Source organism: Buteo buteo, chromosome 10, assembly GCF_964188355.1.
Source record: "Buteo buteo chromosome 10, bButBut1.hap1.1, whole genome shotgun sequence".
NCBI classification, from domain to species: Eukaryota; Metazoa; Chordata; class Aves; order Accipitriformes; family Accipitridae; genus Buteo; species Buteo buteo.
Window position 1 is genome coordinate 28,375,079 of NC_134180.1, and position 12,292 is coordinate 28,387,370.

Genomic DNA, 12,292 nt, shown 5'->3' on the forward strand with positions numbered 1-12,292 from the left:
TGAGACCTCAGCTGGATGCTTTTCTACTCCCTCCTGCCTTATCTCAACACCTCAAGACATCTCTTTCAAAATCATTTGTTGTTTGAGCTCTGCTGTGTGACAGTGAGTGTTTGTAGTGTGATTATTTTGGTGGAGAGTTATGGATGTGTGATTTATCTTTTTTTGGGTACTACTTCAAATGAGCATGGGGTCTAAATAAGCTGAAGTATTTAGAATAAGTTCATAGTTGATATTTTGGATTTCTTTAAGCTTGTTCTTCAGATGAGATGCAAAAAGTATCTGCAGATCTCTTTACTCTCCTATCACTGCAAGTAAAAGAGATTCATCTGTTGAGATGATTACACAGTAAGATACAACATGTTCAGAAAACCTTCCCTACAATTTTCACAGTTGGGTTTTTTTGGTTTTTTTTGGTTTTTTGTTTTTTTTTTTTCCCCCCCTGCCATTCTTGCCCAAAATGCTGCTTCTGTTTGCAGGCATTTGGGCTGTTCTATAAAAGCTTCATGTCAAGCTCAGCAAGTCCTTTACTGCCTCGGTGGGTAAGAGCAGAGCCATCTTGGCTGGCAGGGTTCCCAGCACTCAGCTGCTTGAGGAGCTGTTGTCTGCAGCTCCTCAGGGACTTCTTGGTCACTTACAGACTTAACTTGACTTTTGAGTACTTCCTAGGTGGGAATTGGGAATGTACTGACTGCCCAACTCTACCATACTGCCCTGCACAGGGAGCAGTAGGCATTGAATTCTGGTTGACTCCTTACAGCGGATCTGAGTTGCTGAGGCTTTTTTATTTTTAGATGCAGGGATGCTCTGTAATATTTCAGCACAAGGTATGATTTACTTGTTTCCTTCCACTTCTTGTCCTTAAGTAATTGTTCTTAGTTCTGACTATGTACTTGAATTTGATGTTTTAAGTAATATAGTCTTTTATAAAAGAAGTGGTTGCCTAAGGTTCTTGAGGGTGATAAAATGGACAGCAATGTCAAGTGGCCTGCTTTCGTGTTGACTACTAGATGTAGGGTGGGAACTCAGAAAAAAAGGCTAAGGAGCTTGTTCAGAAAAATGAAATATTAAAAAAAAAAAACCACTTTGCTGAAAATACTAATCATGAAATAGTGCAAGTTGATTTAAAATTATCTAATACAAATATTGCATGAGAGAAATAATGAGTAGCATAATTTAAACAACAGAATATGAACCTTTTTATCTTAAAACTCGGAAGGAACCTTCAATATAAATGTGGCTTGTTAGCCAGCCTGCTGGGGATTGCTTAACTTGCTTCCCAGTCCCTGGAGAGATGAGATATAAGTGTTAAGTAACCACAGGGTAATAATAGACTAAGTGAATCTGATCTTTATCTGTGATCGATTTTAACTGCAGAAGTGAAAAGCTTATGCTTTTTTGTATCTTTCTGCCTGTAACCACTTGCAGGTTTGTTTTCTTTTCAGCTCCACCTAGCCTATCGCTCACAAGGAGCCTTACAAAAGCTATTGGCGTTGCTGCCTCTCCTGCAGCTCTGTATCCCGATACTTCCTCCTCTCTGGCCTTAGAGTCAGGCACAGGTTTGCCACTCTGCGTAATACCTAATGTGATTAGGATCTTGTGCCGTGGTTGGGTTCCTAGGTTTTGATAAAACTATACAATATCTGTTAATGAAGTCATTTTTAAAACCCTCATTCGGATACTGACAGCGAACGTGCGGGCTAGCGATGATCTGACACAAACTCTCCCTGCTAGGCTGCGAGACCCTGCGCGGGCTCTGGTCAGCACGAGTAATTGCTGTTGGATCTGCCTGTGTAAATTAGTTCGAGTTCAGTTTGGTTCGTAATAAAGGCAGTAAAACTGCCAAGGCAGCTGACATTGACCTCACCGGAGTAGCTGAAGTGTGATGTAATCTGGCACACAGACTCCCCCTTCCATCACGTTTAATAGCCCGGTGTCCAAAATAGTGCTGAGTGGGTATAAGAAAAAGAACCCCAGCACTACTGCTGTTGCTGGATCTTGCTTGATCCTGTGGTTGGGTAGGGAACTGTGTTCTGGTTGTGAAGGTAATTGGGCTGTGTGGTGCTCACAGGGCTCTGGGTTGACAGCCCAATAAAATAATCTCTGGCTGTAGGGTAGTCAAATATGCTGAAGAAGGAAAAATACATTCTACATATTTACTTAAATCCTGTAGCAGTAAATAACAGGCATGTGCTCAGAATATATGTGTCTGTAGCATCTTATATACATACATTTTTACATTTATTAATATATAATTGGAAAACCAAAAAATATGTTTCCAGTAGCAGGCCTTTTATTGCTTAGTCAGTAAAATGGAGGAGTTATGATTTATGCTTCCCTGTCCTGACTGGATACACTGAGAAATGGAAATAATGACGGGGCTGTGGCTCAAACATGGGATTTCACAGCAAGCATGGCTTGGCTGTCACTCAGGTTTTCTTTGTGACCTCCAGAAAGTCACTTTTAACCTCTTAACTTCCACTTTGTTGCCTGTACAGTATGACTGCTAGTGCAAAGGGACAGTGCTGGGGTTTTGTAAGCAGGTAAGTCTTTTTTTAAAAATTCCTGATTCATGCACTGCAGTCCTCCAGTGGACACGGTATCTTCTTCTGCATTAACTCTGTACAACATGAATTTTTACTTAAGGCCTCCAAATATATACCCTCTCATGACCCTGTCCTATCCCCCCCCCCCCCCCCCCCCCAAAAAAAAAAAAAGCTGTTAGGAATGGTGATTGAAGCAAGGACCAATAGTTGATTTTTAATCCTTCTTTCTTTTTTTCCCTTCCATCCTTCCTAGGATGCAGGGGCTTTAATCCAGGATGAATGAATGCTACTATGATAAGCGCATGGACTTTTTCTACAACAAGACAAACACTGACACAGTAGATGAGTGGACAGGGCCAAAGCTTATTGTTGTTCTGTGTTTTGGGACATTTTTCTGCCTCTTTATTTTCATTTCAAATTCATTGGTCATAGCAGCTGTGGTCAAGAACAGGAGGTTTCATTTTCCCTTTTACTATCTCCTGGCCAACTTAGCTGCTGCAGACTTTTTTGCTGGAATTGCCTATGTCTTCTTGATGTTCAACACTGGCCCAGTGTCTAAGACTTTAACTGTTAACCGCTGGTTTTTGCGTCAGGGTCTTCTGGACACCAGCCTGACAGCTTCCCTGGTGAATCTTCTCGTCATAGCTGTTGAGCGGCACATGTCGATAATGCGGATGAAGATCCACAGTAATCTCACAAAGAAGAGAGTCACCTTTTTAATTATATCAATTTGGGCCATTGCTATTTTCATGGGTGCTGTTCCCACCCTGGGTTGGAACTGCCTCTGTGACATTACTGCCTGTTCATCCCTGGCACCTATTTACAGCAGAAGTTACCTGGTGTTCTGGAGTGTCTTAAACCTAGTTGTCTTCTTCATTATGGTGGTGGTTTACATAAGAATCTACATGTATGTCCAGAGGAAAACTAATGTCTTGTCATCGCACACTAGTGGATCCATTAGCCGTAGGAGAACCCCTGTGAAGCTTATGAAGACTGTCATGACTCTATTAGGTAAGAGACCACAAACCATGGCGTGCAAGGCTGGCAGTGCCAATGAATGGGTTTGTGTGTTGGTTTGGTTTTGCTTGTTTTTTTTAAAACAAAACAAAAAACTTCCAACCCCCTAAACCAAAACAAAAAACCTCTCACTGAAATGCAAAGTGGAGGACTGGTCAACATGCAGAAGAAAAGTGTTTCTATTTTGTAGGTAGCTTGTTACAAAACACAAGTTACCTACAGGGTTTTGTTTGGGGGGCAGGGGGAGGAATAAAAAAATCACTTTGGAGGAAGGCTTGTGAAGATTCACAACTACCTGGTAGAACACTTTTTCAAAATAATGTTCTTTAATATCTGCACAAGGCCATGAATCTTATGGCTGGATGTGGATAGTTTTCTTTGCACTTCTTCCTATTGGCTTCCCCCTGGAAACACACCTTCCCTGGGGAAAGGAGGGGATGCCTGGTGGGTCTGTGACTTTGACAGATACTTGCTTTGCAAGGGGAGAATTCACCTTCATTCTGTGAAGATTGCGTAGTACAAAACACTGTCAGATGATGATACAGTATGGCCTTGGATCTCTAGACCATAACAGGAGATTGACCTGGATTCTGCCCTAGAGACGCTGTTAATATTTGCGCAGCTCGGATCACTTCATCAGCTAGTTGTGATGTAGCTGCTTATTAAATTAAAGATGCACAGAGCAGATGATTGGTCGTTGGAACAAAATACTGGATGTAGCAGTCAATTTTTCCCACGAAGACTTGAATCTGACCAAGGTGTTTTCCAGAAGCCAGGCATCACGGGAGTGTGGCTTGCTGCAGGTGGAACTGGGGGACACACCAGGACACTTGTGAAGCTGGGCTCAGGTGGTGGGGGACTCTAAAACCACAAATATGGCTTTACTGCTCTGACAACTGTTCTGATGTTGTATGAGGCAGCACAAGAAAGCTGGAGCTTTTGGGGAAGCTGGTGTTCATGCATACCTGGGACGCAGCTGTGTTGTACTGCAGCATGGTAGTACTAGAGAGATCTGGGAGAAAAGTGTCACTTTTCATGGAGGTGGGAGTTGCCAGGGTAGGAAGTTCAGGCTGAGGACACTTTCTTCCCCTTGTGGTCTATGGATGCTGTTTGCACCATAGTCTGGTATCTGGTTCTTTTTCTTTTCTCTCTCTCTCTTTTTTTTTTTCTTCCTGAAATAATGCTGTAGAACACAACACCTTTGTCTACCAAATGATGTTTTAAAACAATGCTTTAGAAGCTGAGATCAGTTCAACTTTACAGTGCCTGACCTTGGAAATGAAAGTGAACTGACGGTTCAAGCAAGTACAAGGTTCTCACTTACACTCCTGTGTCTTCTGAAGTTGGCTTGTCCACTGCCAGAGCCTTTCCCTTCTAAATACCTCTCCAGTTGTCTTTTCTTTTTTTCCCCTTGATTTTATGGCACCTATAGAGAGACAATGTGGTGGTTGTTCCTGTCCCCCTTTGACTTGCAGGGGCAAGATTCGATCTTATGCCCCACCTGAAGCTCTTGTGTAGTGAAACTTGAACCATCCACCTGGAAGGAGAAAATCCCTGCAGGAAAAACTCTGAAGTGCTTCAAATATGATCCTGCCCTAATGCATAAGCACTGGGTAGACTGTAGTTAACTGCTGCATTAGAAAGAGACAAAAAGAAAAGCGCTTCCAAAAAGCATTTCTATGAAGGCAGAATGGCAGGCTGCTTTCTGGGAAGTCACATAAAAATAAATCATCATGCATAGCCTTGTCTAATTTATATTTATATAGTTAATATTGCTTTGGTTTGTGTAAGCCAAAGTTGGAGGGTGCTGAGCGAGTGTTGGAATAACACTGGTAGCTGTCGGTGCCACCCATGCGTGTTTGCCGGTCGGAGCAGAGGTGGTCTGTGCTCCGGGGAGGACAACCAGCCGACTGATGTGGAAGTTGGAAGGACAGCGATGGTGGCTGCCATTTGCTAATCCCTCACGGTCCTTTAGCCTGTGGCAGGTCTTCAGTGGTCACCACGGCTGTGGTGCTGCGTGGAAATAAACCCTACTTTAAACTTCATTTTCAACTTACTCTTTCTTTTACTAGGGAGGGGGGCCTTGGGACTATGGGTTGATTTAAAGATCAGCATTACCTTTCTCTTACTCACAGAATGTGTTTTTTCAGCCACCAGATTAAACTATAATTCGGGCAAAGTATTTAATGATACTGTATGCTGGGCCAGACAAATTTAACTTAGAAAGCCTGAGTGCTACTTTAGAGATGACAATTTTGTGTATTTACTTTGTCAGTCAGGAACAAAATCAAAACAAAGCCTTCTTCCAAAGAAGTTGAATTAGTGCATGTGTTGCTGTGTGCAAGATCTACCTCAAACTCCTGTGTCAGAGGAAGTGTATCTTGGCATGTTCCTTCATATCAATTCTCCAAAATTTGACTCTGAGAGGCTTTTTATAAACGTCTCTTTCTAGGAATGAGAATTTGTTTTTTAAAACAGTTTGAAAAGTGCATTCCTGCCCCAGTCATTCAAGCACACTGTGCAAAATGTATTGGAAACTGAATAGCATGTTTTATGAGCTCTCCAATTACCAAAGGAGTCACCAAGTGACCAAAGTAATTCTTCCAAAATTCTGCTTACATCCACTGATGCAACAACCTACAGCTATACGCAGCATGTGGATTTTGCCCAAGGCAGTTATTTTTAATGGCTTGTTCCAAAATATCTGAAAATGCTTTGGAGTATGCACCTGACACGGTCTTAACTAAAAGTAATTCCCAGGTGCTCTGTTGCTGGATGAAGCATGATGAGAACAAGAGTTCTCATTAATGTGCCCTGTTGGTTTCGTGGGAGGTTTGGGACAAAATCCTGGTGCCCCGCTGCTGCGTGGAAGGAGGCTGCGTGTAGCTGGGTGCTGCTGGCACGCTGCTGCTCCCGTCTGCCTCCGTCTCCCTGGTCGGGGAGGCTGGGCCCGGGGCTGGCTGCCCCTCCAGCAGAACATCGCTCTCCTCTCGGGGCGTTCTCCTCCTGCGGCCCTGCAGTTAAGAGCTGGGGGAATCTGGGTTTCAGTGTGACTTCGTGGATCCACAGTGATCACAGCTGCAGGTGGCTTTTTGTACCACCCTTTGGGCTTGGATGGCCCCTTCCAGAGGCTGGGACTCAGGTGCCTGCCACCTACCTTTTTCTACCATAACCCTTAAAATGGTCCATCAAATGATAGAAGCAAGGCTTTCCTTTAGCATGCTGAACAGTAAGAAGTGATCTGGTTGAAGCTGGAAGATGTGAAACCTAGTGTCCTGGTTTCAGCTGGGATACATAACTAACTCATACCTAACTCAAAAACATAGCACTATACCAGCTACTAGGAAGACAGTTAACTCTATCTGAGCTGAAACCAGGACACCTAGCAAAAGGGACTAAAGTTCTCTTAGGCTGACCTTGTGGCATAGTCCTAGCTAAGCCTGTGACTGTAGCTTTGAAGAAGGGCGGCCGCAGGTGTGCAGGTACGTGACTTGCAGGTGGTGTGTATGTGGTAGCTCATCTGAACTTGGCAGTGAGATTCCTGCTGAAATAGTAGCTTTGGGGTGGATGACTTTCAGTTTCAGTTAATTTATAGTTTAATTGGTAACTTGCTGTTTTAACTTGGGTGCACATGTGGCAAAGGCAACTGGAAGCTACTGCATTCTCTTTTTTTTTTTTTTTTTTTTTTTCCCTCAGCATTGCCATGCTCAGGGACAGCTTTGATGTGCAGTTCTATGACATGATGCTGCCGAAGCATCAGTAGTGCTTCCAGGTACACAGGAATTAATTTTCAAACAGTGATGATGTAATCTACAAGAAAATCCACGTTTAAATCTAATGGAAAATCTTCAAACTAACCTTGAGGCATTGTGACACCTGATCTTCTGTAATCCAGTGGGAAGACTCAGAGCTGTTGTTCTTATCCGTGTTGCAGCCAGGCTGTATTTCACGTCACTTCTGTGAATTTTGGAGAGTCCCAGAAATTAAATTCTTTTTGGAGTGTGGCACTTTGTCAGGGAGAGGAGCTCCTATGGGATAAAATGTCTGCAAACAAGAAAATTGCTGAAGGGCCAAGACAAAGGTATATATTTATGCTTAACCATGGTTCCCTCTGAAAGCTCTGTGGTAAAAATAGCAAAATCCGAGCAAGGCTGCGAGTCTGAGCCATGCCTTGCTTTCATCTCTGTGGTGCTAAGAGCAGGGTGTGAATCACTTGTTTTGTCTCCATACACAGCAAACTGTATTTTTGATGGAGTCAAAGCAACAGCCCCATGAAAGCATTAGCCAGTAACTTTGACACTGTTACAGCATTGCCCCCTGCCCTTGTCTTCAGTCGCTGGGCAGGGGAAATGTGCAGAGAGATGCCTTAGATGTCTTTTATCTTCCCTTACTTTTGCCACTGAAACCTTTGCCCGTATAGGTAGACAGGCATACATCCTAGGAGTTCATGGACTAATCTTGCCTGCAATCTTGGGGTTTTGTTTGAAGGAGAGATTTCTGTGTCTTTTGTTAAAATGTGGCTTTGGGGTCTGTTTCTTCTCCTGCTGATTTCATGAAAGCAGGGTTGGACCTTGCATGCTTTGTGGTACGAGTAGTCAAAATGCTTTCAGTGCTTGTTCTAAGGAGGGTTTGTTACCATCTTAATTTCTGCATGGACCTGGTGTGTTGGCAACTTTGCCAGTGACCCTTGGTGGCTAGCGAAAGCTCTCTGTCCAAATACTTAACTGAGACACTCGAGTAGACACAGTATTGTTGTCTGGGTGGTCTGGTTCCAGTGCTTGTTGAAACGGGTGGGATTTGCTGGTGAACCCCAGGGCAATAAATCAGTACCGTGTTTTCTCCACTGTAGACTGTAAGAGAGAGTTGGTGTCACAACTGCTTACTCAGCATGCTGGAGCCAAACCAGTGTGTAGTATAGAGACTGACCGGAGAAAACAAGTGTTGTGGTAGCAGCTTGCAGCTCCTGATGCCAGTGGGCAATGGAGGAATGTTACTGATGTTAACCAGTATCTCAAAACTAACACCGTGAAATTAGTACTTAGCATCACAAAAATCTTGGTGCAGCAGGGTAGAAAATGCAGTTTCTGAAGGAGGTGGTCTCTCGCCTTTCTGTTCTGTACAGTATTGCCTGTAACATAGTAAATCAGTTGGTTGAATTTTGTCTGGACTCCAGGAGCATAGATTTGCAGCAAGATCTGTGGTACCTTGTCCTGGATACATTTTTCAGCAATCCTAATGCTTACTAAATCACATGAATCCACTTTATATACCATTATGGCCTGCCCATCAGATGAGCACAGTGTCCATTAAAATCCTGGATGGGGATAAGCGCCCAGTGCTGCCGAAAGCAGCCCGTGCGCACCGCACAGCCGATGGGATGCCTGAGGTGCTGCCGAATCCTGGCTCTGGCTCTGGCACTGCCTGGGTCCTGCCCTGAGCCAGGCTGCCCTCCCGCTGCTTGCTTGCACAGCTCAGATACGGGAAAACCAGCAGCTTTAAAAAAATGAGCTGGACTTGCTTTCCCTACCAAAATTGTTGTACAGATACCAACACCCCCAGGAGAGCTTTTTAGCATGTAGCTGCTTTCATCCTTATTTGTCTGATTATTTTTTTCAAAGCCCAAAAAAGGGGAAACTCTGCTGTTATAAACGATTGGAAATTCCTCAGTACATTGTTCAAACTGTGACTGCTGTGCAGAGTTGTAATTTTCTATTTCTGTATGTCAGACAGCAATTGTGGCTTGTGCTAGGTTAGTATTATCATGCATATGGCTACTCCTTCCTTGGGCTCAAGGCAAGGGATGACAGGCTGCGGTGCCGGGGAGAGGCAAGAGGGCAGATGGGGCAGTTCAGGACCCCTCCCAAGCTCACGGCCAAGGCCTGCGTTTGGTTGTGATGTTCCACCTCCCCACCAGTCTGGCCCACACCCCTGCTTTTATGGTGGGGATGTGCAATAACATGGAAAGATGCAAACGCAATATTGAATTTCATTCTAAGCTGTGATTTCTATGCTGTCTTCACTGTAATATCTCTTCTCCCTTATTCCCCCTTTTCTTTAACTTTTTTTTTTTTTTTTGACAGGCTGATGGGAGAGGAGTGTGTTGTCCTGCTTTGCCTCTTTCAGCTTTTATTATCACTTTGTGTCTTACTTCTTCCTCACAGGGGCTGTTGTCATTCCTACCTCCCAGCTGAAACACAAGAAACTTGCTGCTCCTGGTCTTGTCCTGCAGTTTCTTGCTATCTTTTGGGGAAATGCCTCTCTTGCAGAGTTTTCTTGTTCCCCCATCACTGCTCTCATACTTCCTCATCCTTCTTGTCTTTTTTTGCTTTTTATTCTGTTCTTTGCTTCAGTTCTTTGCCTTGACTGCTACATTTTTGGTTCATCTTTGCTAACTCATCTATTCGTTTCTTGCTCTCTTTTTGTTTACAAGTTAATTTGTTTCCTGGATCCCAGTTGTTGGGTCTCAAGTATCCAGCATGCACAGCCAGGGATGGAGCAGTGGAGAGAGGTGGGCTGCTGCTCGGACCGGGCAGCCAGCAGCGCTGGTGTGTCGCAGACAACGGCGTGCATCCTACAGTAGCTGCAGGGTTTCCAGCCGGGACGTGTTTAAATGATGTGACTCTTGTTTTATGAATTGGGCAGTATGCCCATAGCGTTGCAGAGTCAGCTGTAGTGTGACAGAAGATACGTCTTTCCTTTGGATCATATTGTGGCAGTGGTAGAAGGGGGGCACCTGGTATCTTCTCCTCTAGCATACGAGAGATGGAGAGGAAGTCTGCCTTCAAAGCACCAGTCCTCTGCTGGTTAATGCTCCAGAGCTCTTGTTTATTTATCAGTGTGGGCAAATCACTGTCATGATGACCTTTCCCTTCTTGTGTTTGAGCTGATGCTGTCAGCAGCTGGATTCTTGCTTCCTACAGACTTCTGAGAGCTGCCCTGCCCGTGCTTGGGGCTTGGCAGAGAAGCTGTAGTAGATACAATTTTGCTACTGTCATTAGAATTTTGTCCTCTCCTGCTTTTATCATTTTTGTGTAGAATTTTGATAAACCTAATAATCTTGTCAGATGCAAAAAAACCTCAAACCCCTAGCAGTCTGAAGTCTTTTTTTTTTTTTTTTTTTTTTTTTTTTTTTGGTCTCCTTTATTTCTAGGTGCTTTTGTTGTATGCTGGACCCCTGGCCTGGTCGTCTTGCTGCTCGATGGTCTGAACTGCACCTACTGTGGGATTCAGAATGTTAAAAGGTGGTTTCTTCTCCTGGCCCTGTTGAACTCTGTCATGAATCCAATAATTTATTCATACAAAGATGATGAAATGTGGGGTACCATGAAAAGGATGATTTGCTGCTCTTCTGAGGATAAGAGCCAGGACAGACGCTCATCGCGGATCCCCTCGACAGTTCTCTGCAGGAGCACCGATACTTCGGGGCACTACATTGAAGATGGCATTATTCAAGGGACAATTTGTGGAAAAGGAGATCTTGGTGACAAAGGAAACTCCTGAGCTATTCAAGCGACTGACTTGGCTGGAAAAGAAGAGGGGGAAGGGTGAGGTTTTGTAAGAGAAGATTGACTGGCAAAGCTAGTAAACAATATATCCACTTCGTTCCAGAGCCTAAACTCCAGTGTTAACAAAAGTTCTTATAAATAATTGCCTGGTGGAAAAACACTTTGTAATGAAGAAAACTTTCTGTGCTGCCATCTTTCTCCTTTTTTTCTTTTAAGTACATGAAGTTGTTTTTTCGTATGAATGGAATAAATACATCTCAGAGACTTTTTGTGCATGGAACCAAAATGTAAGCAACATAGTGAGACCCTCCTTAAGCTCCTACAGAGAGAATAAACCTGCCTCACTGTGCAGGCTTGGCATTCATTGAGTATTTGTGCTCTGAACAGTTTCTTTGCATCTTGAGGAGGATTGTAGGCGTGGTTGGACAGAATTGTGACCTGTTTTCTTGGTTTACAAAGTTCATGAAATAGTTCATACTTACCTTCTCTCTTTCTTTGCCTTACCTTGCTTTCAAAATAGGTAGTTTGATGGTTTATTAAAGCTATGGCAGAAACCTGGCTGTGATGGGAAGCCCAGAGCAGACACCAGTGTGCATGAGGATGTCCGACCGTGGATTGTCAGGACCTGCGAGTACCAAAAGCACAAAAGCTGTTATTACTTCCATAGTGGGATGAATGCTGCAAGGAGATACATTGCACGCTCTGCTGCTGTTGTGTAGGCAGACGTTGAGGGTGGATTAACAGAAGAGCCGTGCGGCTGTGTTCATTATGCTCATTGCTTACTTCCCCAGATAACATCAAATGGGTGTACTCACCCCTCTGTAACTGCTATGCCACTGAGAGAAATTAAGAGGGTGAACTTTTAAGGGAAGTTTAAATATACATATATACAGGTTCAATCAAGCTATTTAAAATAGAAATTTATTTACAGGAAAAAAGCCTGAAACCGAGCTAAACCCCTACAAGAGTACAGTATGCATTGATTGTCTGTGCTTGTCTGGACCACCTTTAACCTCTGATTTGCAAGCAGATCTTACTGGAAGGTACTTGAGGAAGAGGTGATGAAACAGTAAACAATGAAGGGCTTTCAGCATTGTTACTAATCGAGTCTAGCGTCGATCCAGCCACAGCCCAAAAAGCTGAAGTTTTGACTTTACGGAGTATGCTCTAATGGAGGATCCAGCAATTTAAAGCTCTAGAGTAAAGTTTTTAAATCTAAACTTTTAA

The 12,292-nt window shown here is 43.6% G+C and overlaps 1 protein-coding gene across 1 annotated transcript; it reads left to right on the forward strand.

Annotated features, from left to right (window-relative positions):
• LPAR3 (lysophosphatidic acid receptor 3) lies at positions 1-11,889 on the forward strand. The gene is made up of 3 exons (XM_075037571.1): positions 1-102; positions 2,797-3,554; positions 10,711-11,889. Exons 2-3 carry the CDS (start codon positions 2,819-2,821, stop codon positions 11,058-11,060), a joined length of 1,086 nt encoding a protein of 361 aa, XP_074893672.1. The 5' UTR covers positions 1-102; positions 2,797-2,818; the 3' UTR covers positions 11,061-11,889.
• The last annotated feature ends 403 nt before the right edge of the window (positions 11,890-12,292 follow it).